Source organism: Oryzias melastigma, linkage group LG10, assembly GCF_002922805.2.
Source record: "Oryzias melastigma strain HK-1 linkage group LG10, ASM292280v2, whole genome shotgun sequence".
Taxonomy (NCBI): Eukaryota; Metazoa; Chordata; class Actinopteri; order Beloniformes; family Adrianichthyidae; genus Oryzias; species Oryzias melastigma.
In genome coordinates, this window is record NC_050521.1 from 27,101,306 (window position 1) to 27,128,342 (window position 27,037).

General features: G+C 38.0%; 1 protein-coding gene across 7 annotated transcripts in view; it reads right to left on the reverse strand.

Moving 5' to 3' along the window:
• Positions 1 to 27,037, reverse strand: part of htr4 (5-hydroxytryptamine receptor 4) — a 167,716-nt gene that overhangs the window by 41,514 nt on the left and 99,165 nt on the right. For all 7 annotated transcript variants that reach the window (XM_024260401.2, XM_024260402.2, XM_024260400.2 and 4 more), the window contains 2 exons: positions 21,218 to 21,331; positions 11,076 to 11,276 (listed from right to left, as the gene is read on the reverse strand). In XM_024260401.2, coding sequence (XP_024116169.1) covers positions 11,076 to 11,276; positions 21,218 to 21,331 — 315 coding nt within the window. The remainder of the gene's footprint in view (positions 1 to 11,075; positions 11,277 to 21,217; positions 21,332 to 27,037) is intronic.

The following is a 27,037-nucleotide window of genomic DNA, read 5'->3' on the forward strand; positions in this document are numbered from 1 at the left end:
GTACAATCCCCTAGACGGGGAGTAATATCAATTGGGGGCTCGTCCGGAATCCATCAGGATCTAGTTTGTTGGTATTTGATCTACTTGTTTTTTATTTTCTGGTTTGTTCCTTTTGCTTCACCTCTTCCAGTTATTGTTGTTTATTGTTTATCACTTTCTTCTAAATGAAATGCATCTTTTATTATGGAGACATTCTTTTGGTGATTTTGTTAATTTAAAGTTAGGACAAGAATACACTTTATGTTATGCTCCTCCGAGTCTCGTCAGACGCAAAAAGGGGCAAAACAAATGCTTGAAAAAATAGTTCTATGTTCTCGTTGATTCACATTCAACAGAGAACGGCTTCAGTGGAGGTTAAAGGTCGAATTCATCAAAAGAACCACATCATCTGCAAATGTGCGGACCCTCAAAATAAACCTTTTTATCTCAGCGGTTCAATAGAAAACCGTTTATAGAAAATAACTCTGACATTGTGGGAAACTCGAGCTCTCGTTCTGTTTGTAGAGACTCTAAATAACAAGAACAAACCTTAAAAATGAACCCAAACTATTTCTAAAGAGCTCCTAACGTCCATCTTTTTTAGCTTGTTTATCGAATAAACAAATTAATTATTTTTTTTCAGCAATTACTGGTTAAAAAATGATAAGAGAAGCAAAAATCCACATTAGCGTTCAGAACATTATGCCTCCATCTTCTGCTTCAGAAGGATCGTGTCTTGAGTGGAAACTCAATCTTTGTCCTTGGACTGAACAGCCTCTCTCCACGTCCTCCTTTCTCCTCTCTTCTCCACTTGAATTGATAACATCTGCTAACAAAGTTCTGCTGGACAGAAATGTCACGGCTGCGTTCAATCTTACAGGACAAATGAGTTTTCTTGACGAATATGAGGAAAAAAAAACAGCTTTTACTGTCTGTCAAAAGTTAAACAGCTTTTTGTTACTTTCTAAACGATTGTAAAAAGCAAAAACAACAAAGAAAAGAGAGAAAGATGTCATTCTGCTCCTGTGAAGACATCCTTTTTCTCTCATGGATGCGAGTTAGTCGTGTCACTGCCTGCGTTGATGCAGGAGCATCCTCCTCATGGCGATTCAGCTATTTTTAGCTCCAATTCATCGCCATTCAGCCCTTTTCAGCTTCTTCTGCACACATGAGATGAATAAGACGCTTCATGTCGCAGCTGCTCACTTGTTGTCCGCGTTCTTTCTCCTTCTCGGATTGCTTTGCCGTTTCCTCCTCTTTCTTTCAGGACGGCCCCCTTTCTCCTCCCGGGTCGTAGCGGCGGGAACACACCAGAGGCAACAGATGCTTTTTCTGTCACTTTCAATTCACGTCGGCTTCATGCTTCTTTTTGACTTGTTTTTAAATCTCTTTTTTAGATATTCTGCTCTTCTTTGTCTTTTCACTGCAGTGAAATGTACATTTTTGTTTTCTCTTTTGCAGCAGAGAAATGAGTTTTTCTGCTTTCAGTCATTAAATCGGTTTGGACCTCACGGCGTTTTACTGCAGCAGCTTCGCTCCAATTCAGAGAATTTCTACTAAAACTGTTTTCTTGGTAACATAGTTATTTCACACTTTTTTCCAATCAAACTAGGAATATTTTAAGACTTTTGTTCAGCTGTGGCAATTTCTATATTTTTATTCGATCATTATTCTGTCCAGGACTGCAGGACAACAATCTTTTTATTTAGTTTTTCTTTTTTTCTGCATCTTTGAGTGAAAATGTCACCCTCACCACACACTCATCTCAGGACAAAATCATCCAAACACACAACGGGGAAATTTAATGAAGTTTAGAAGTTATTATGGGATGGCTCCAGCTTGGTGACCTTTTGCTGCAAAGTTTGAAATGTGCAGATTTTCTCTTTTTAGCATGGAAAAAAGATTGAGCGATCTTCACTAAATTTCTCACAGAAGCCGCCAGGTTTAGTATACAACCACAACTAAAGTTTGGTTGACCTATGACCCCAAGAAGACACCACCATCTTGAATAAAAAATAAAAAAATCTCTACAATCGTAAACTCCTCCAGTCAACTTCAATCGGATGTTTTGCTTTTTTCTTAATAGTTCGAGATTGAAAGAATACCCTTTGTTAGAGTAAAAGTAAATGGAAGTTAGTGACTCATTTAGTTGTAGCAACACAATGTCATGAGATTAAAGGGAAATATCTCAAAATCAGACTTTTTACAGCAGTTTGTAAGTTAAAAATAAATGTGATTAAAATAGATTAGTTAATACAAGTCACGATTAATTAATCGCAAACATATAAAAATTGCGTGACAGCCCTTTTCATAACGAGAATTTAAAAAAAAAAAAAAAAAAATTTCCAACAGCTGTTTTCTGGTTTTCTTTTCTAGCTGATTTCTTGAATGACTTTAAAGTTTTAAACAGTGTTTCTGTAAAACGACGACATGAGAGCTGTGATGTATAAAGTGACAAACATATTCATCAAACCTCTGCGCGGCGTGAACATCTCTGCGGTCAGACGCGCCGGGGGGACCGGCCCCCACAGCTCGCATGTTAACCTGCATGAGTGGAGGAGACCAGACGGGGATGTCTCCACCAAAGCGAGATAAAAGGGTCTTCACAGGTCTGTGCACAAACGGGCGGCGTCCAAAAGGACGTTTTTCTCCTCCTGCACAGATTTTCCTGACAGCATCACAATGGGCTCCAGCACAACGAAAAGTTTGATTTGAGTCGGGGAGACTGCTCTGAGGGCTGCTTTGAAGGATCTTCGATCAATGAAAGAAGTGATCATTTGAATTGTTTTTAGAATAAAAAAAAAAGAAAAAAGCTCTTATTGTGAAAAGTTGAGTGTTTCTTTTTCCAAAGCCTGTTGCTGCTTTGTCTCTGTTTATACTTTCTCTTTGGGTGATGCAGCCAACAGATGCTTCCCATCAAAGATTTATTATATACTACGGAGATATGTTGTTTTCCCTCTTGCTCTGTGTTTTTCCTGACTGGCTCTCTTCCCATAAATCTGCTTCATTCTGGATGCTGGAGGCTCCAAACGACAACAGCAGGCCTCGTCCTCTGGTCTCTTCAGAAGGATAAAAGTGTCGGAGACGACTCCTTCCACCTGATCTGTCACCTGGAGCACTGAGGCACTCTGACAGCTCGTTGAAGGAGAAATGACTCAGCAAGAAAGACGTTAAATCATCTTAAAGATGACTTCATTTGAATGAGAATATTACGTCTGGAGTGAAACCTTGGTTAATCTCAGGATATCAAACTGGATCTGTATCTTCTCCGGATGGATCTGGCTGCAGACAAGATGGTGCCTGACATCCGTCGGAAACGAAAGCAGAAGTTGCTCACTTTCAGGCTCTAACTCGTGGAAGACGAAGACTCATGGAGGTCACGGAGGTCGTTCATTCTTTAGCTAAAGAGCTTTAGCTCCATTCTTTGGATTATCGGAACTCGTCAACCGTTTATGCGACGAACGGAATTCTGATGCTGAGAGTTTGCGCCGGTACGCAACACTTTACAGTAGTAAGGAGTTTATGCAATCAACATAAATCAGCTGATTCTGTCATGGAGAAAAGTGGATTTATGCAGTTTTGTATATCTGTGTTTTTCTTTAGGTCAGAATCTCGGAGTAACTCAAGATGCAATAACGATAAATGTCTCACGATACCGATATGGATACTTTAATACAGACTCAAGGTCCACAAGAGACACAAAAGACTTAAAAATATCAATATTAAAAGTATAAATAAGTATAAAAAACAATAAAAACAACGTCATAACATTACCTAGTGTGGTAACTTAAAAAATAAAAATAAAAATGTATTTGTTTAACAGAGACGACCATTCCACAACCTTCAAATTGAGGACTGGTGTTTAACAGTCGTATCACGATATGACAAATATTGCAACAATCAATATATTACTATGGTAATCTATGATATGTTACTATTTTGTAAACAAATACATATTTTTGTTTTCCCTGAAACCTTCTTTAAGAACACAATATGTTAATTTGATGTTATTTGCAACAGCAAAATAAAATTATCAATAAATATTAACATGTTTTTGTAATAATAAAATAAACTTTAAGGTAAAAAATAAACAAATTTAGAACTAAAATGCTGAGAATATGAAATGTTCTCCTCACTTAAAGAGCAATCGCTGAAATAAAAAAGAATTATTTAAAATTTTATTTTCGTTACTTTACTATTATTGAGGAACAACATGAACTTTCATCCTGTTAATATCACACGAGACGACTCTGGAATGTTCTCCCTTGTTCTGTGTCAGTTCTGTTACTGATTTTATGCCAATTTATTGATTTTACTGTTTTTATTGTTTCATGATTTTATTCGTATTTTATTTCCTGTCCAGCACTTTGGTTGCTCCTGCTTTTAAAGGTACTCTGTAAATAATAAATTGGTTGATCGACTGATTGTCAGCAGGAAAAGCAGCGAGCAAAGATGGCGTGTTCGCGTTGTTGCCGCTTCACTACGGCGTCACCGTTAGCAAAACCGTTACGGATGAAAACGTATCGGTCCAGTAAAAACTGATGACAGGAACCGGTACCAAACATTCCTACATTTCACTGTCATTCCAGTGAGACGCGCCCCCTGGTGGACTTCTATGGTATTATTTTAAAAAACGATTACAGACCAGGAATCATTGGGAGATGAAATATTTCGATATTTTGCCATATCGATGTTTCGTCCCACGCCAGTCAGAATCAGCTGATCACGTAAACAATCAAAAAGCTTCTTTTTGTCAAGAGCTTGTGTTATTTAGGTGTTGATGGCATCATCTTCAGTGTTAAAGGGTTAATATAACCTAAATAGGAGGAAAAACAGTAAAATAACCCTTTAAAAGTCAAATGTGAATAGATGGTGAGAGTTACAGCTGCCAGTACAAAACGTTTTAGTGAACAAGATAAGCAAAAGAGATGAGGCCAAAGACTGTTTCTTACAAAACTGATGTTCATAAAAGTGCTTAGAATTTTAAAAAGTTTCATTTAAGCTTAAAAAGGGAAAAACTTTTCAAACAAACTTCTGGTTCCAGCCAATCTTCTTGTCTGGAATCCTCTTGCATTCTTTTGGATTCAGAAACAGCAGAATCCCACTTCATCACATATAAACAATTAAAACTCAAGTTTGGAATCTTTGTTTTTACAAATGTTAGACTTTTATGCAATAATAGGGGAAACAAATTAAAAAACATCTTTAATTGTGATTTCTATAAAACTAATAGAACAAACTTTTAAAAAACTACTTTAAGCATGAACAGTGTCTCCTCAGATATTTGCTTTGGCACATCCGTTTCTACAAAAGAGGCGACGTTTGTCAGACGCTTCTCTCAAAAAGCTGTAAAGAGCGGAAGCTCTGGAGCAAAAATGAAGACGCAGACGTGAAACGATCCTCATCCACGATCTGCAGACAAACCCAACAGCAGATGGCAAACAGACTGTAAACACATGCCGCATGCGTCTGTGCGGAAACGGCTCGGCGTGCCGATCGCAGACTGTTTGTTCGCCCACATGTGCTGCCTTCCTTCTGCTGCAGCTCCACGCTGCTGCCAAACAGCAGCAGAGGTCAGGCCGGCGGGTAAAGGCTGAAGTGGAGCTCGCCGACAGCCCGAATGAAAAACGGCCAACGCCGTCGGGAGACGAGATCTTTGAACCGCAGATCCGCCGGCGGTGCTCAGGTGATGAGATGACTGACAGCTTCGCTCTGCAGCTGCAGACACGCCGTCTGAGCATGTGCAGAGCTGAGAAGAACAGCTTTAGGAGAAACACGAAATTCTCTTCAAGTCCAGAAACATTCTACAAAGACGGTTTGTGTGTTCTTCAGTTTCATAGATTCGAAAGGAGACGGAACGAATCAGAACCTCCTTTAAATAAAGATTTAAAGCTTTGAAACACCAAAAGAAGAGATCTCAGCAGAAGAATCTGAAAACTCTGAAGACTTTTTGATTTTCCTCCCAAACGCAGCAGGACAGCCAATAATCTCCTCTGTCCTCCTCCATCAACCTCCCTGGACTGAAGCCAACTTCTTACTTTAACTTAAGTTTATTTCATACTTTTATTTTATTGCTTTTCTTATTTTCATAAAAAATATATTGTTTGTGTCTCTGAGCCTTTTTACTTTTTTATATGTTGACAAGTTAATTTTAAAGATTTAAAGAAGTTCTTATATCTCCAAGTTTATGAAATAATAAAAGAAGTTGTTATTTAAACATTAACAGGAATGATCTTATTTTACTGCATGAGACCAAAAAGTAATAAAAAACAATACATAGACGCAAATATGATAAAAATGACACTCTACAATATATCAAAAAATACATATTTGATATTCTCCAACAGTTTCTGTTGTTTTTCCAAAACAAAGTAAAAAAAATAAAGTTTCTCTTGATTAAATGTGATATCAGTTCAGCCTGAAACGGCTGGACTCGTCTCGGCTTTCAACAGTGTTTATGCAGAATGTTTAAGAGATGCTGGAGCTGTCTGCCTGCGTCTGCACAGCTGCGTCTGCACAGCTGCATCTGCATGGCTGCGTCTGCACAGCTGCGTCTGCACAGCTGCATCTGCACAGCTGCATCTGCACAGCTGCGTCTGCACAGCTGCATCTGCACCGTTACATCTGCATGGCTGCCATTTAAGACACACTGAATTGACAGGCAGCGTCTTACAGAGAACAATATGTTTTTATTATTTAAGTGTTTTCCCAAGTAAGTAAAGTTTTATTTACAAGAATCAGACATGATCTCGCCACTCTAATGCTGTTCAAAATCGAAACATTTTAAATCCTGCCTGTGATCATTTCCAAACCAGAACGTCTAGAGAACAGATGAGTGGGAGGTCCAACACAGAAGATGACAGTCTGCAGATTACATTCAGACTGCCTGTAAATTACCCTCAGACTGGCAGCAGATTACCCTGAGATTGCTCTCAGACTGGTCTCAGATTGCCCTCAGACTGGTCTCAGATTGCCCTCAGACTGGCAGCAGATTACCCTGAGATTGCCCTCAGACTGGTTGCAGATTGCCCTCAGACTGGTTGCAGCCACAGATTGCCCTCAGACTGGTTGCAGCCACAGATTGCCCTCAGACTGGTTGCAGATTGCCCTCAGACTGGTTGCAGATTGCCCTCAGACTGGTTGCAGATTGCCCTCAGACTGGTTGAAGCCACAGATTGCCCTCAGACTGGTTGCAGAGTGCCCTCAGACTGGTTGCAGCCACAGATTGCCCTCATACTGGTTGCAGCCACAGATTGCCCTCAGACTGGTTGCAGATTAAAATTAAAACATGATAAATTAATTTTACTGAAAGAATACAGACTAAAAAGTCATCTTTTCTCATAAGTTTGTCACCTTTTAAGTCAATGTGTCTCTAACTAAGAACAACAAGTAGTTTTGACTCAGACTTTTATGATTCTCCTTCCAGATTTGGAGTTTTTTGTTTGTTTGTTTGTTTGTTTGGGGGTTCTCTGTGTCCTGGCAGTGACTGCAGCTTTAGACTGCAGCTCTGAACCTTAACGAGGAGAAGAGGGCCATGATGGACTTCCCTGACTCCAGTCTGTGACTCTTTTAATTTGAAACTGCAGTTGGTGAAAAACATGCTTTGCAAAGACTGAAAACAAACTGTATTTCATCCAAAGGCAGGTCGATGGCGCCACGCTGAAAGCGCCATCAAACACTCTGCAGTAAAGCGTCACTTTGACACATCGTGCATTTCTATTAAAGAAAAAAACAAATGAGGCTTCCGTTTAGTGGAGGTGAGGATGAAAAGTGCCGCAGCAGCAATGAGGAAACGGTGTTTTCATTAAGTCCTCTGGCCTGCAGCTTCATTCTGCTGCTGCCTCCACAGCCTGACACAGCTTCACCGCCATCAGCTCCTGACTGTCTGCTGCTTACGCCACCTCCCCTTCCACCTTCTGTTGCTCCTCTCAGGTGTCTCTGTCCTTTAAAATAACTAAATTACATGCTGTTAACACCTCGAATCTGAATAACTCTGTATCTCCTCCAGTTATAGAGACAAACTTAAGGAATATGAAGTTTGTTTCTGCAGTTTTCTTGCTTGCAGAGCATGCGCCTGTAATTACTGGTGTCAGATTTTGCGGCGAGCGATCATGTCTGCCTCTTTGGTGACAGACGGACAGGCGGAAAGAGCCTGACAGCGAGTGCTTACGTAAAACTGCAGGATTAGACCAGCAGTTAATGAAGCGTCACTCAAACTCCCCTTGAGTCGGCCCTCATAAACTCAGAAAAAAGACCAGGATGTGAATGCTGCCGCAGCAGGAAATTCACGCAGAGATTTCACATATTTAACAAAGTGTTGACCATGTTTCTGAATCCATCAACTAAATGAGACACACCAGCAAAGAATGATGGCTGAAGCAAGATCCCGTCCTGCTTTATTTATTCATTCACGGTGAATTTGGCCGCTGCAGTCAATCAGTGTTTTTCTGGCTGACAGTTTCTTTCATGGGTCAGCAGGTTAAAAAAACAGAATTGGCCTTTTTTCCTCAAAGTCTGTCAGATTGTTGAGAAGTTTGTTAAATATCTGATCTGATTCGGTCAATCAGATGATGAGTTTTATTTGATCGTGACTTTACAGCAGTTGGCCTGTAGGGGGAGGGGGGGGGCAGTAAAGGTTAAATATTCACCAGCTGAAACTCATAAATGTGGCTGTTGTGCTGCTCAGAATAAAACCAACAATTCTTAGAATTTAATGGTGGAGAATCGGCATTAGTGTTAGAAGATTTCAGTTGTTCTTAAATCAAAAAAAAAATAATAAAATAAAAACAGCAGCAGTGGATGCAGTTTATTTTGCACTAGCATAAAAAGAACTTTGAAAATCTTGTTTGTTGATTTCTTTACAAAGAAACTTAGCATGAAACTGGATCTATAGTGTGTTAAGGTTTAAGTATATTTTGTATATATACATTTATGCTGAAAATAAGTGCAAAAAAAGCCATAAAGATTATTAACATTAGTCAAAGTAAAAAGTTTCACACAAAGCTGCAAATCTATTCATGTTCTCTGTCTTTCTGTTTGGAAACCGATCGCTTTTGTGTTTAGAAAAGTCGGACGGTCCCACCTCTGAACTAAAAGCCAACTAAAGGTTTGCTGGTGGGGGTACGGAATTGTAAGACTTTTGAGTTTAAATATAATAAAAAGCTGACGTAATGACTTCTATTTCCATCTACTGTGTTGGATTGTGGCTGATGGTTAAACCAAACTTTGCCATAAAAATGAATAGATCTCACAAGACAGAGTTGGACGACCGCCGCATGACAAGACGCCGCACCAATCACACGCTCAGATCTCACGATACTTAAACTCCTCCCGCCCAAAGTAGAGAGGCGGGACTTTTACTGGACCTCCAGGGAGTAAAATAAAGTTATTTTTGAATATAAGTGTGTTGGTGACGGTTAAGACTGGAGTGGATTTTTTTTTTTTCGCCTCCGGCTACCATCTGTCATCTGGCGCCATCTTGCATGTGACCACAGGACCCTCTGTCGGATGGGCGTGGTCAATTTAGCATATTTAGCATATTTTCAGAGCATTTAAATTTAACTTAACACTTTGACTAAACATTAATATTCAATTCATATTTAGTTTAAATATGTATTTTAATTTTAATTTTTGATTTATTTTTAGATTTTCAATTATTTAGATTAAACATATTCATATTTATGTTTACTTTCAGATATTTATCATTCAAATTGACATCACTTTAGTTTTGAGTTTGAGTCATTTTGTTTTTCTTCCTCTAATCTCACATAAAATTAAGAAAAAATGTTAGAAAAGTTGAATAAATTTGACAAAACTGTCAAAATATTTGGTGCACCACAATCACATATATTCAGACATTGGTTTAAATAGAAAGTGTGTATTTTTACTTACTTTATCAAATAATCCCAAACATTTCTTTGGCTGCTCTCACTACTTTTGGATTACACGCTGCATTCTGCAGAGTGATTTCTACGATTGTTAGATTTGTGTTTTGTCAGCTTGAAGGATAATTTCAGGTCATTTTCTTCATAGAGAAGCAATAAATAAAAAAACAGTTTAAGTTGCATTAAGTTCAAATCGTGATTGTGTGGATTTGTTTTCATAAAATGCAACTTTTATTTGAAACAGATCAATAAAATAAAAAAAGTAAAGCAGATTCAGCTCTGATTGGTTGAACTGAAGGATTAATTGTAGAATCCCCACGGTTAAAGTTATGTTTAGCAGTTTAAAATGTCACATTACATCCACAAAAATCATAATTTTCAGCTTCTGAACCCAGAGAGACAGTTTGGCGCGTCCTTCCTTTAATCAAAGAACAAGTCAAGCGTTTGTGAGTCGATGAGAGACCGACGTCTGGGAGGAGGAGCTTCTCTTCCTGGTCGGCGTGAGGTTTCTCTGACCGTCACTCCACTACCGAGCAACACGCCGTTTCCACATTACGCTCAGTTCACGGCCGTGCACAGATCGAGGCGTGTGAAAAGAGAGAAAAGATCAGTAAAATAATAATCCGCTCGTCCTCCTGCCAGAGTCTCAGCTTCACTCCGTTTACGTATTTCTGTGGAGTTTCTGGAGCTTTAGCTCTAATAGGTTTCCATTCTCCTTCTAAAGTAATGAAATGTAAATCAGCCGGCAGCGTTCTGCTCTCAAACTGCTGAATCTCCAGAAAAGCGAGAACCTGCCGCGCTCAGGTGGTGCAGGAGGAGCTCCGGTCTGGCTGGTGGCCACGATTCCTGAATCTAATGAATGTTTAGTGTCGAGTCCAGTCACAAAGTCAAGGAGGAAGGTTTGAGCTGAAAAAGTCAGAGAATATTTAAAAAAGAAGATTTTCTCTTCAGAAGAAATATTTTAACCTCCAAAATGTAAAAACATGAAAGTAAGACGTGTTTTATCTCCTAAAACAAACCAGGAATAAACCTTCACTTTTGAGCATTTTCAGAGCGAAGCATCACATGAAGGATCCTCCTCTTCATCACTCACACTTTATCGCACCGTTTGTTCAAACTGAAATTCTTGGATTAGCAGCTCAGCACTGATTGAAATAAACCCTCCCAGTCTCACAGCCCGACGGGAAAAGCCAGGACGGGACGCGGCCTCACCTGTCCAGAGCGATGCAGCACAGGTGAAGGATGGAGGCAGTGGTCAGCAGGACGTCCAGCGACGTCCTCACCAAGCAGAAGGTCTCGCCGTAGATCCAGTGCTGGTGGACCAGCTCGATGGCGCCGAACGGCATCACCAACACCGACACCAGCAGGTCAGCGAACGCCAGAGACACGATGAAATAGTTGGTCTTGATTTTCCTGGAGGATGGAGAGAAAGGTGAATTACTGACAAACAGGAAGTTGAAAAGGACGTTTTTTTAAATAAAGGTTTAATTGTGGATGAAGGGCAGTGACTCTGTCAGATTTGGACAGGAATAACTCGGCGGCTGAGGCCTCTAAGAGCCTCATTGTGGCTGAAACAGACTTTCTGTCAGAGTTTGTGTTGGTTTGGAGGACGGCCATTCAGGAGGTTCATTGAAGGCAATTATAGAAAAACAACAAAAGAGGCTCTGCAATCACAACACAACACTAAACAAGCCTTTTTTCTCCCACATTCTCATTTGTGAGAGTTATTGTGAGGGAAATAATCAATATGACAAGTTTTAAATAAATAAATACAGCTTTGCTGTCGAGGCGAGCACCGTGGGATCATGGGAAATGCAGCATGGTAATTATTTCTCACATTTCTTTGAGTCTAAATATCTGTTAAACAATGTTTGAAAATCACATTTCCTCCATTTTTTAAGTTAATTATAATTTTTAATAATTTTTGGAAAAAAGTCTGAAATCATCAGAAGCTTTGAAGCAGCAAAAGCATTAAATGAAGTTAATATGAAAATCAAAAAACACCTAAAAACTTTAAAAACTCCTTCCTGTCCTCATGAAAAATAAATCTGAATTTAAAAATTAGAACAATATATTTTTTTAACATTAAATGTTAATTTTATTAAAATCAATGAATACATTTTCTTTTATTTAAAATATTTAAAAACAGTCAAAAACAAAACATTTTGTGTAACTTTTAGATGGAAAAAGAGATGCATCCTCATGAATATTGTTAAAAACTGGGTCAGGATTTGGTGTTCTGGTTCTGTTTGTGGTCTTCCTACAGCAAACACGTCCAGACCTTCAGACACTAATTAGTGACACGTTTTGTGAGGAAAGAAAAGAATCGACTGACAGAGTGGGCGTGGTTTCATCTTTAGAGATGTTTTTCTCATTGATATCAATCAAAACTACTAGTTGTAAAACTGCATCATGTAAATGATTTACTATGAATAAACAACCTTTGTTCACCGTTTGCTCACCTTAAACCCTCAATGATAAAATGTATTTCTTTTATATAAAATTAAACTGTCAGTATTTTTTCTTTTGGTACTATAAGCATGAAAATTCATCGGCTTTGAACAATTGTGTGCAGTTAATTTGAATATAATCCACCTTTACAATCCGCCCCAGGTTTAGAATAAACCAACTGAAAGTTTTCATGACTTGTTTATTAGCAAATAAAACTATTCATGTTTTTTCTGAGTTTTTTGTTGCTTTCTTGAAATACACAAATAGTTAAGGCCGGAAATCAATTAAAATCATTTAACTAATTAATCGCAAATCTAGAAAAAATTAATCGCAATTAATTGCAATTTTTTAAGTGACAGTATTTGTTGACACCTTAATATCTGTGAATAATTACAATATAAAATCACACACTAAACTACGTTTATTTTTTTATTAATATCCACCCATAAAAAAAATAACAAATAGCCGTTTTAATCACACTGTTGTGTTGTGATTAATCACGATTAATCACAATGTTTTACCAGGTAAATTTTTGTCAACAACATGCGTATTTTGAACAAAGACCGTCCAGAGAAACTGTTTCCTTCATTTTTATTGTCTGAAATGCTCACATTTATAGTGTTAACTCAGAAGTGTAATTAGTGTGAAGGAAACACATCAACATTCAGATAATCAGAACTCTAAAGACTTTTATGTCTGCAGGTTTTCTCCAAGAAAACAAAGATACTGACATACAGCCGTAGGTAACAAACCTGCAGAGATAAATGTAAAGAACATCGGTCACCTCCCCCAAATGTTCTAAATCAGTGTACTGGCTGCTTAAAAAACAAACTTTCATTCATCTTCTGGACAAAAACAGGCGGTAAGAGAGGAACTTTCTCTCTGAGCTGATGATTTATTTAACGTATCATAATGATTTAAATCACTTTCTTTTGTCGCTGCAGTCGAGGCTCAGCGACGCGTTCACGTGTTACCATGGATCAAATAGTCTACTTTTTTTGACAAAACAATCAAAATCAAAAAAATAATAAGATTAAAGTACTAAAGTACTATTTCTTTTGCAAATAACCATGGTATAAATTAGATAAATAACGGTTAATGCCCGTCTGAACCGCCGAGGTAAAGCGAAGGACTGTTCATGAGGTGAGATTAATTTATATTAATAAATATTAACGTGTTAATTCTTTTTATTAATCGTGTGTTAATGCGTTAACGTTCGCAGCCCAACAAATTATATATCAAAACTGTGATGCAAGAACTGAGTTTTGACTGAATGGTGAGGACATTGATTGTTTTATTTGTAGTAATTGAGGATTATAGTTCTGCAGCCTGCTGTCGGTTCTGGACAGAAATGTCAGAAACATTTCAGTTTTGTGGGAAAACGCTGTCAGAATCAAATCCACGATATATTTTAAGGTTAAAGCTAAAAGGCTAGAAGAGAAAAAGAAGCGAGCGGCCGCTCAGGTTGAAGGTCAAAATGAATGTTTTTGTTCCTCCAACGGAGGAATCCAGAAAATAACACTTTTATTCTGTTACTCATATGAGCAGAAGGACAAACTTCCTTCACTTCAGCTAAAGGAGAAGAACTGGAGAAACCAGCGAGAGGCACATTAGGCAGATCGGCCATCAGAGAGATTAGAGTTTGAGGAAAACTGGGCTGTGATCGGATCTGTCCTCAGAGTCACTTCCTGCCAGATAACGCTCCTCTCGGCACGCAGCAGCGCTGAGGAGCAAAGGCTGCTCCTGCAGAGAGACAGACCTTAAAACAAGGAGAATTCTCCCGCTGAGGCTTCTGCTTGATGGAAGATTTGAGCGGAGTTTCGCGTGAGATGAACAGAGGAACAGAGGAACGGCACAGTGATGGTGGAGAGCTTCTTCTCACTCATGCATCAACAGACTGAAGGAGAAAAAAGTTTTGGTCCTTTTTTATTTTAACATCTTTTAAAAATGAATCTGTAAAATAATGAAACAACCGTTAAAAATTCCAGCTTTTGTGTTGCCTCTGGAGTCAAAATGAGACTGCATTAGTGACGGTAAAACACGGTGGTGGTAGTGTGGTAGTGTGGGGACGTTTAGTCAAATTTGATCAAACTAAAAATTCCTCCTTCAGCTTCAGCTTTGTTGTGATAAAAACATCAAGATTCAGTCGTTTCTAACTTGACTAAACTCCAATCAACCTCAGATTTTAACGAATGAATGAAGAACATTTATATTTGCTATTAAATCTTAGTTCATAATTACGAATCACACTCAGAGAAAATGTACATAATTGAACCAAAAATGCTCTGAAAAAAACACTGCCTGCCGCCTCCTTTAAAAATAGTGTTGGAAAAATGTATTTGTGACAAGCTCCCTGCTCTCAGCGACGGGGAAGGGAAGGGGGGCGGAGCTGCTCCATGCCAACGGTCCCACCCACAACTCAGAGGTGAATTTCTGATGACCCTCTGCAGAAACTATGTCCTAGAAAATGACTTTTTTATGAGTTTAAAACTGCATAATGATGATTAAAAGATCCTTTAGTAAAATAGATCAAAGGGTGATTGGGGAGGAGGCGGAGCCACATGCTGCCCCCCCACATAAGAACCCACAGGTTCCTGTGAGGCTTAAAGCCTGATGAAGAGCAGCAGCGCTGACACACAGTGACAGGAAGCTGCTCGGCGAGGAGCGTCACCGTGACCCTCGGGCGGCGTGTCCTCACCAGGAACTCACGTTTGCTGCTCTTCTGGCAGCAGAAGACAGTCCAGACGCCGGCTGCTCTCGCCGCTCGGGGTCGTCTATAAATAGCCTCTGCGTGGCGTTCCTATCTGCAGCTTTCTAACCCAAACACAGGGCTGGAATGGAAGCAGGCGGCGGTAAATCCTGCCGAACGGGCACATGTGAAGCACATGGGATCCCATCTTCTCGCTGAGGGGCGTGTTTACAGCGCACTAACTCAGGACGTTTAGAAAGGCCCTGAAGTGGGCCGTGTTGGCTGACATATTGTGTTTAGGTTGAAGTGCTGCGAATAAACAAACTTTATTAGTCGCGTTACGCCGAGGAGCGCGTGATCACGGATGCAGGCGGCGTCTGCTTTTCCAAAGTCAGACTGTAGTCTTCCAGCTGAGTGACCCCGCTGTCACCTTCACACAACACTGTTGAGGTGTGTTGTGTTGCTTTGGCAGGTAAACATGTAAATGAGAAGACCGCGGGAGGAGCAGCAACACGACTCTAACGAGAGGCAAGTTTTTTTTCCAAAACAGAGCCTGGGGCTTTTAATTTGTCTGCAACACGACAAACACGGCGAACATGAGCTGTGTTAGAGACGACAATGTGTGTGAGTCAAAAACACACACGTGTGTCTGCCTTTAAGTCCTTCAGGATCTTCACCAGACGGGTACAGTTCTCTTAAACGGGGAGATCGTTAAACACGATCCTCCCTTCTGATTGGCTGCAGGGCCTCTATTAACCCTTTCACTCTGATCATCCAAACGGGGGGACACATTAGGAAAATTAAAAATAATGATTCTGTGTGTTACTCCCCAAGGTACGGAGCCCCTAAAGGGGCATTAAAGAAAAAAAATGTTTTTCCAAAAATTGGAGAAAAAAAGCTCTAGTCACTAACTGGTGCGCACCAGTTAGAACATTTTATTTTTCTAAAAATTGAAGTAAAAAAATAAATAATTCTGGATAGTAGCCGGTGAACACCAGATGGTGACTATAACTTTTTTTTTTTACTTTAATTTTTTTTTTTTTCATTTACTATCAGGTGTGAACCAGTTTTATTTTTCTAAAAATGTAAGTAAAAAAAATTCTGGTTAGTAACTGATGTGCACCAAAAATAATATTTTATTTTTCAAAAAATTAAGGCAAAAAAAAAATCTGGGGTGCGCACTAGTTACTAACCACAATTTTTTTAATTTCAATTTTTAATGGAGCCCCAACGTATTTTTAGAAAAATTATATATATATTTTTTACTTCCTTTTACTTTGATGGCTCCGTACAAAGGTAATAAGCAGCAGAAACAATACCTGTTTTGTGGATTTTTACACATATTTTATGGGTAGTTAAAGGGTTAAGAACTATTATAATTCAACAATAATTTATAAATAAGTGTTTTGTCATTCCAAATTTTTATCACAATTACAATGAAGTGAATTCTTTATTTATTTCTACAGTAAATATTGAAGTAGATGGACTAAATTGAACATCTCCAGAGCAGAACTGTGAGAAGGCCTCAGAGAAGGATCATGAGGACGGTCCTGACACGATGACAGAGTGACTGTTTCCAGATCTGCTCTATGTCGGGCATAAACACTGAGCGGCTGTGTGGCAGCATGTGTTTGTGGGAGAGCGTGGCGCACCGAGGGAGCGGGAGGAAGTGTTTGTGTGCTGGTTATTGATGAGCGCTCCAACACCCTGAAGAACATCCTGCTGCTATCAGCTCGGAGAAGACGCTTCTTCTGTCTTGTTCGCGTCACTCACTGTGATGTTGGAGCTGAAGCAGCAGCGGGGACACGGAGGAAGCTGTGTGCAGTTGGTGAAGTTTAAAGATTCAGGGAACTGCAGACAGAAGCTTAATTATCTCTAAAATACTCTCCATTTCTGGAGGATTGAAATCACCTGCTTGATGGGGTGGGAAGAGGGGCGGACTTACCATTAGACAAAGTCTAAACTGATGTCCACACCTATTATTATTTAAATCTGTCATAAAAACACTGAAATGGCTTTGACTGCACATGTGGGAGTGTTTCGTCCCCCCGTCCCTCTGCAGCAATGGACTATTCCAGCAACAGCAAACAGAGGGAGATAAAGTGAGTTTTACAATCAGATGTTTAAAAAACTCAAGAAATGTGTTGCTACATTTCCAAAACTGCAGGAAGAAAAACAGAAAAAATGAAGAACAGAATCAAAGCAACTCAAAAAGAAGATAAAATGTCAGGAATTCCACCACAGATCTGTGTAAATTACTGATTGTTTAGTTTTGTTTCTGTTCTTTTCTTAATTGTTGCTTCTATGTTTTATGAATTTTAATATTAACCCCATCTGTTGTTTCTGTTTCTACTGTTGTCTGACTTCTGTTATACTTTCTTTATTGATTCAATTTGTCTTTTTACTTAAAGACCATCAACATTTTCTATTGGAACTAAAGATGGAAATTAGCCTGAAAGGCTGTAATCTTATATATTTGGATTTTTAAATATGTTATTAATAACTGTCCCCGTCTTAAATTTAAAAATCAAGTAATCAATCAAGAATGAGAAAAGGAAGAACAAATCTGAGATCCAAGAGAAGCTCCCAGACGGAGGATGACACGGCAGTGACGGTCGACCACAGGACTACCGAACCGATACCGATCCATATCGCCGAGATCGATACCAATATCTTTAATCAATGTGGTGGATGTGGCATGAACCTCAAAATCTCAATGGTTTTTATTCATCGTGAATCTTTTTTTTTAAGTTTCCCTTTTTAAATTAGTTGATAAAACATAAAAACAGAAATGTTTTCAATTAAATGTTAAAACAAAAACGTTTTAAAATGTAATAAAAAGTGAAGAAGTTTACAAACCAAAAGAAACGAGTAACTATGATACAAAAATAAATCACAATATCTGACAATAAAAAACAGTGGTAGATTTATAAATAACTTCTTAGTCTTTAAATAGAAAACTAAAACAGGTGAAAGTAACTAGAAAAACAACAGAACATTTAAATAAAGTGAAGATCTGCTGCTGAGATCTCAGGACTGGAGGAGAAGTGAGGCAGCGACTCGGCTGGGTCCTTTTTAGAGATAAAGAAAAGTTTCAAAAAAGAGTGGATACGTCGACATCTTTGATCTGATTGATACTATTGGTATTTAGCCAATCAGACAGAAAGGTTAGAAGAAGGACTAGAGTGATGTCAGGAGGAAGGACTAGATTATGATGCAGAATTTAGCTTAGACCTTCCAAAATAAAAGACTTAATAAATGAAAGATCTTCATATTGTCTGGAAATGGGTTTTGTCTTACATAAGAAACCGTTTTCTTGGAGTTTTATTTTCGGACGTGAACGCTCCCCAGAGGGAATCCCGATTCTGAGCATCTGTGTTTCCACACCTGAGATCCTCGAGTCGGTGCGAGTCCACGAGAACGTTTCTCAGAGGAAAGTGAGACGGTAAGACAAACAGACTCGTCTCCTCAGGGAGGCGGACGCACAGCGGGGACTTTACTAACACTCCTGAACAGTTTTCCACGAGAAAGCCAAAGGAAGCCTTTCACGACGAGACGAACTCGGATCTGCAGGAAGACGGGAACCCAGTAAACCTCTGGGATCATGAGGGATGGATGTGCTGAAGCATGTCAAGGCAGATCACTTCAAACAGTCATTTTCACCACAATTAACACCAATAATTCCCCTTTTCATTCAAAATGAGCTTCCAGGTGGAGAGTAGCAGCAGAACGGGATCCGTCTCCCTCTTGTTTTCAGTCCCACAGCCATCACCTGCACTCCGGGAACCACCAACGCTCCGGCTGACCCAGCAGTGAACCCTTTCTCTGCACTGCAAACAGCTTCTGACACTCAGAAGAGCTTTCGGACAAATGTTCTGATGTTTGCAGAAAAACAAACACTTCTTTGCTCTTGGAGGACAAAACAAGACAAGCTGGTGAGAACATGTTTGTCTCCAACACGGATAGTTTCTAACCTGTACGGGATTTGAATAGAGACTGCTCTCCAGCTGCATGTTCCTCATGTGAGTCTTCATCAAAACAGCAAGAGCTCAATGACCCGGAGACCCTCCCCATCATCCATCTGCAGGCCTTTCTTTGAAGGAAGTCACCCAGAAGATTCAAACTCAGCTGTGTGGATAGAAACTATGGATCATTGAAAAGTCCGAGCTGAACTTTAAGCAGCGTTCCTTCGTTTATCGCAGGAAGTTGGGTTCTAAAAATAGACCAAATCCACTAAAAAGTCAACTTGGGAGATTGATTGACAGTAGTCTACAGCCAATCAGGATGCAGAACACAATGAACCGCAACGTATTGAATAATGCAGTAAATACTCTTAGAAGTGATTTAGAGAAGTGAATTTCTATTTAATTTCCTCTTCATTTAAATACTAAAACTCTTGGTACCATTGAACTCTTGTAAAGTGACATTTGGAATCTGCTTTTCAGTTACCTCGGCTCCCAAAAGCCTGTAAATAACCTCTAAAAAGGGAATTAAGGTGAATTCTTAAGGCTAAAAAACATGACAAATCGAATCTGGACCAGCTGGAGCTGTGCAGTAGATTGTAATATCTGCTGTGATGGTTTTAGGACCACTTATTACGATTTAGTTTTTAACATTTTAACACGATTGTACATGTACATATTTTTAAATAAAATATTTTATTTCATTTTAATTTTATTCACCTGCAAATTAAATAGTAAGAAATACTAGGGGTGTGTATTGGAAGGAGCCTGGTGATACGATACGTATCCCGATACGTGGCTCACGATGCAATATTTATCGCAATATATCCCAAGACTGAACCAGAACAATGTTTTACTTTTTTTAAGAGAATGACTTAGAAAAACATTTTAACCTGAATATGATTGTCTTTTATTGTAATAAAAATGGTAAAAATAATTGTATTTATGTAGTATATGTCTCTCACAATACGATATATATCGCGATATATTCAAAGATCGTACCGGAACTATTTTTTACTTTTTGTTTTTAAGAGTGCGACTTAAAAAAATCTTTTTTTGCAATAAAATGCTAAAATTAATTATATTTATGTATTATATTTGTCTCACGTTAGGATATGGATCGCGATATATTCCAAGATTATACCAGAACAATTTTTACTTGTTTTTTTGAGAGTATGACTTAAAAAAAATCTCTAATTGCAATAAAATGGTCAAATTAATTTTATTTACATATTAAATGTGTCTTAAGATACGATACTCATTGTGATATATTCCAAGATTGTACTGGAACAATTTTTTTATTTTGTTTGTAAAAGTGTAACTTAGAAAAAAAATCTTTTATTGCAATAAAATGGTAAAAATAATTGTATGTATGTATTATATGTGTCTCACAATACGATATGGATCGCGATATTCTAAGATCGTACCAGAACTTTTTTTTACTTGTTTTTTAAGAGTATGACTGATAAAAAAAATCTTTTATTGTAATAAAATGGTAAAATTAATTTTATTTAATGATCACAACATTAAGCGTTGCAACTGTATACTGATCCTGGTAGCAACGTGAAACAGAGTTTTGGTTCGGTACCGATCCAAAGTAAACACTAAGTAGTACATGTCTCATAACAACAAAAACCGCGAGGCTGACTGAATATTTAACACAAGCTCGTGAGATCTTCTTGTTGTTTTGGTCACGATGTAGACCAACTAGCGGTCAGGAAAACAAAAGTAGAAAATTAATTAAATATCATCTTGTCAGCTATTTAAATCGATACAAATGAAATATCGCGATATATCATCAAATCGATTTTTCCCTACACCTCTAAGGAAAAGTCTTTTTCAACGGCGGAATTATGCAAATTTATTTTAGCCGTAAATTTTAGTATTTATTTTATTATTGTTATTAAGTCCCACTTTTTAAATATTGTTGTATGAGTATCAACGACACATAAAGTACTATCTTTCTATTTAATAACAGTATGTTTACTCCTTTGTTTTAGTTGCTTATCAAACCTTAATTTAATTAACTCTAAATCAAAGTGTGAGATGAGCTCTGAGGAACTAACTCAAGTTTAACAGTCCTACGTTCCTCTGCATGAAGCTCTTCACTGTATTCTTTACAAACCTGATCACCTGTTGTTGTTTTATTTAAAACAGTTTTCTTCCTTTTCATGTTTATTAAAGGGATTTTTGTAGGATCCACCCACATTTATGACACAATAACCTTCCATGGAAACGCTCGCTGCAGGTACCTGAGTTGTCTGTCTTTGCAGACCGCGACCATGACCAGCAGGTTTCCCAGGACGCTCATCAGCATGACCAGAGACAGGAAGCAGATCAGGGCCATCCGCTTTGGCATGCTGTCGCTGTGGAAGCAGAAAAGACACTTTAGTTCGCTTTAGATCTCCAGCGTTAAAGCAGGCTGCTGGAGTCAAATGTGTAGGGATGTGCTGCAGCATTTGTGTCTTTGTTTTAACACTAATGAAAGCAGCCGTGAGTGGATACATCATCGCGTGAACCTCGTTCTGCTCATTGATCGCTTCCACCCACATCAACAGGTTTAATATCACAGATCGCTTTAGAACTCGATCAGTAAAATGAGGCGTTCCTCTTCCTGAATGTTTCCTAAACTTTATTGTAAAGATTAAAGAATCCATAATTAACTCCACTTAGTTTTGATGATTTAATATCATCTACAGATCATAGAGGGAAACCTTTAGCCACGCCCCTTTATTTGAAGCTTTCCCAACCTTTGAAAATGTCCTGGAGCAACCTGTCGTCTAGACTTTCTAAAGAATTTTCAGCAATTTTATCTCGTTTGAGGAGCAGAAAAACATGTTAAAATCATTTAAATCCTCTGAACACAAACGGGAGCAAACATCACAGAAAAACGACTCGCGTGTCCTTCAAACATCACAGAAAAACGACTCGCGTCTCCTTCAAACCTTACAGAAAAACGACTCGCGTCTCCTTCAAACTTTACAGAAAAACGACTCGCGTCTCCTTCAAACATCACAGAAAAACGACTCGCGTGTCCTTCAAACATCACAGAAAAACGACTCGCGTGTCCTTCAAACTTTACAGAAAAACGACTCGCCTGTTCTTCAAACCTTACAGAAAAACGACTCGCGTCTCCTTCAAACCTTACAGAAAAACGACTCGCGTCTCCTTCAAACTTTACAGAAAAACGACTCGCGTCTCCTTCAAACATCACAGAAAAACGACTCGCGTGTCCTTCAAACATCACAGACAAACGACTCGCGTGTCCTTCAAACATCACAGAAAAACGACTCGCGTATCCCTCAAACTTTACAGAAAAACGACTCGCGTGTCTTTCAAACATCACAGAAAAACGACTCGCGTGTCCTTCAAACATCACAGAAAAACGACTCGCGTGTCCTTCAAACATTACAGAAAAAAGACTCGAGTGTCCTTCAAACATCACAGAAAAACAACTCGCGTGTCCTTCCATGGTTTGAAGGACACAGAGTTTGGATGAATAAAATGGTTCAAATCAGGAAGAATGTGTCGTTTTTGAGGAGGTGAAAGTCCTTAAAACAGAATAAGTGAAAGGAAATCAATGAATTAATTTAATGACAGGATGAGATGATGCTGTCGAGTCCTGAGTCACACTAACGCTGGAAACTCCAGAAACCCATCAGAGAAATCTGAACAGAGGAAAACCTTTCCAGGAGGGATCGATAAGTCAAAGAGCTCAAAGATGGCTCATCCAGGAGAACAGAAAACGATGGACTATCCCCAAAACCTTTCTGAACACCAAAGAGGAACTTAAAGTATTGGAACTCAAATTAATAAAGATTTTTTAGACGAAAACGGATAGTAATTTAGGAAGCAATCTGATTCAATTCACCAATAAAAATCAACAATTAACAAATTAAACTATGATTTTTACTGTTTAACATATGATGTTTAATGGTTGCTATAAGTATCTTTTTTTTTACTGAAAATTATTTAGATCAGGAGATCAGAAACAAAATGAACAAAAACACAAAGATTTGGAGAGAAATAAATGGAATTTATCCCTTTTAGCAATTTCACACTTATTGTTTTAGATCATTTAACAACAAATTCTGAAAATGTCTCCACAGTTTTTCATTCTCAAAGTTCTGCTGAGTACAGCTCCAGTAGATCGATGACCAGCAGATCTTAAATGAAGACACAGCAACACCTTAGTGGAAATCCAAAATCTCCCAAAACTTTAGAAGAACTTTTCAGACTTCTGCTAGCCGACGGTCACGTTATTTTACCGAACATTTTCAGCTTCACATTCACATTTTTTAGCTCAGTTGTCAAGTATATTTAAAACGGAATTGGTTTTTCACAACTAAACTGAACTTTATTCTCTTTTTTATGTACAAAAAACAATTCAATAGTTTAATTTAGAAAATAATAGTATTGCAATATGGATATTTTGGCACACCATTACTTTACTCTATTTACTTCCCGTGACACCAGCACATTCAATTTGTTAGTTTATACACTTAACACCCAATATTATTAAGCATTTTAGAGGAATTATTACATTGCCTGAATATAACTCTATTATATTTATGTCACAAATATTCATACTTGAATTTTTGGAAACAAATATCAAAGACTAAGTTACTTCTTACGACTGTAATAAAGAGTTTCCAGCATAAAATATTTATTTAATCTTTATTTTACCAGGAAATCCCATTGAGATTATATTTATTTGTCAAAGAAGACCTGAAAATACAATTAGAATGAACAGTATGACAATAATTAAAAGGTTAATCATGAGTAATACAGTCAGGTCAAGAGTGGCGTGCATATATCTTTTAAAAGCTCCGCTTTGAAGCACGGTGGTGGAAGTGTGATGGTGTGGGATTGAGTCACCTAAAAATGGCTCCTTTTTCTTTTGAAAGAAACTGGTGAATTTAAATCATTTAAATATGAAAGACGTAATAAAATAAGGTGGATTGAGTTTATTTATATATTACAGCGCCCCCTAATGTCAGAGAATGTAAATATTGGATCTAAATTTGGAATCTTATGGCATTTTTTTCATATTTCTGATTTGTTTTAAGTGGTTTGTACCAAACTAGAAACTTTTCAAATGTTCAGAAAGGCTGGCTGAATTTTTATGATTCCTCAAAGGAAAGATGATAAATGGACGACCTAAAACTGCAGTCGTTGCATTTTTTTACTCCAGGAAAGGTGCAGTAAAGTATCTGACAAGGTTATGAATCAAGCTCATCAGAGGGAGCAGCACAGCGTCAGACTGGAAAACGTCTCGATTAGGATGATGCATTGAAGAAATCCTCCTGATGCTGCACTCTTTTAACTCTGTCACTGTTTACTGTAATATGCTAATAAAAGTCTCTCAGCTTCAGGAGCGGCGAGCGCCCCTGTCTGCCAAATTATTTTACTCCCAGCATCTGGGGTTCAAAGCCGGAGTGATAGTGTGCAAATGAGGCCTTTCTTTGATCACTGATGCCAGCACACTAATCAGATCAAATGGGAACCCTGACAGCTCCTCAACAGAGGTATCATTACTAAAAAGCTACCAAAAGGCCTCGGCAAAAACGCCTTTGATCTTGGATTTGTTGGTTACGCCGTCTGACCTTTTTACTGAAAATCCAGCTTTGATATGAGCGTCTTATTGGAGGAGCTTCCACCTTTTCCAGGTGACTGGAGGCTTTTGTGAGCGTCTTCCTTTGTGCTCTCTGACACAACATCAGTCAGACGCTGATGCACAGCCGTCAGAGGACGGACGCCCCGATCGTTGGGCGGAGCATCGATCGGCGATGCTCAAGGCCTTTTCAAGGAAGATTTAACAACGTTTATCAAACACTTTCATGTCTTTGTTCATAACAGAAAATCTCAAATAAGTTATTTCTACAAATCTAAAACATGCAGAGATCAGGCAAACTAAACCAAACCAAATCCATATGGGTTCAGACTCAACCAGGAATCACTTAGCAAACTATTTAAATAGGAAAATGATTCTAAAAAACACTGAAAACATTTTTCAAATTGGCATTCTGATGCATTAAAAAATAAAATAAAGAGTGGAAAGTTCTAAAATACTGAGCTGGTCTAAGAACCAGTTTGTAACTGGAACAACAGTAACTTGGACCATTGGTGGACAGACGTTATTCAATAGCTTTTTCAAATTCAAATTCAAAATAATTTTATTTATATAGCACCTTTCCAGTTAAGAAACAGCTCAAAGTGCTGTACATAAAACAAATAAAAATACAAGAAAAACTATACCCCACACATGCAATAATATAATAAGATAAGCCCTTCATCATTATAAAAACAGATAAAATAGAAAAGCAAGCAGATCACGAAGGAATAACATGAAGACAGAAGAGAAGATCTCTGACCCTCTAATGTCTCTGTTACATTTTACCATCAACACAGTGAAAAAAAATCATTCTTATTATTGATTAATGACAGAATTTGCTTGTTCTTTTTATCCACATTTATTAATCAGAGTTAATGGTGGATATTTATTCAATCAACGCGATGTAGGAAACTACTTTTTGTTCTTTTGAAACAAAAACAGGCGGTAGTAGGGGAACTTCCCTCTGAAATGATGATTCGGATCACTAAACATGATGTTCAGCACATACAGGTACTAGAAAAAGGATGTCAATCCTCTGGAATTAGTGGAATTTCTGCATGAATTTGTCAAACTGGGTAGAAATCAGCAGCTCTCTCATCAAAAACATGTTTTCACTTAATCAAATTAGTAAAGGAGTCGGTCAAACCTGGTCTCAATTCTTCAGATTTAAAAGAAGTTTTACTCTAAATGAAAATGTCTTTATTTTTTAGGGAAATCTTTTTCTAGCTTTGTCCCACATGTCATCTGCTGTTCTCCTCATGCTAATGCAGGGGTACACATGTGCTTTTGGGGGGGTTGACACAAAAGTTGTAATTGTGTTGACACCATATGTACCTGAACTCTGACCCGAAGCTGAGCTTCAATCAGCAGCCGCGACCGACCGCTGACAAGAGAAAGACAAAACGCTCAAGGGAACATTGTTGTTGGCTTGAATTTATTCGGGCGTCTAAACTTGAAGTTCTGAGTCTGTTGAAACCACTGATTCTGTTTTTTCAGAGAAAACATTAACAACAAAAAGTCCTGTGGCTGAAGTGAATGAAAGTCTGCGCTCAGATGGAGTCTGAATGAGCGAACGTCGCGTTTAGTGATGAGGACGGAAAATCAGAAGTACGCTCAAAAACCTCTTCCAATGAAAACCAAGGAGCAACAAACCTGCACTTAAGGGTTTAAATTCTTCATCTTAATATATTATTTTCAATTTCCTTTTATAATTTCTATTCCAGTTTACAGTTTTCAGAATAATCTCAGCAGAGAGAACATCAGTGGCAAGAGAAATGTTGTTTTTAGTTCTCACTTTAATTTATTACTGAATATGTAAAAACTTCAATAACTTCCAGCTCTGTTATGAAACAAGGAAACATTATTTATCTCTATATATGACAAAACTCAAGAAAATGTTAATAAAAAGGGGCGTAAAAAATGTTTAAAGCCCCGGGCTAAAATGAGGGGCCCCAGCCCAACATGTAATCTTTAAAACCTTAACAATTTGAACTTAAGAAGACAGAAAAAAGGCAATAGACATATTTAGAGTATTTTAGAAAAAAAAACTTCTGATATAATATATAAGAAGAAGATGCCAGAAAAGATCTGTAAACACAGTCAAACAAGTTTTGAACAATAAATAACAGAAAAGAAAAAATACTAAATATTTTAGCTATGTTGCTGCTTTTATTTAACATTTAATCAAGAATAATTATGTTTTTTTAAGAAAAAAAAATATTTAAAAAAAAAAAAGCTTTTTAAATTATATTTTTGCATATGTTATTATAAAAATCAAATGGCTCAGTTTTTGTTTAGGTTTAGGAGAATTGAAAGGACAGTTAACATATGCAATTAATGTCTGAAAAAAACTTTAATGAGAAAATATTTTACACTTGTGTTATGCAGCTATGGCATCAAAACCATAAAAACAAATTAATCAATCATTAATCAGTCAAATTAATGATTTATCCTCTTT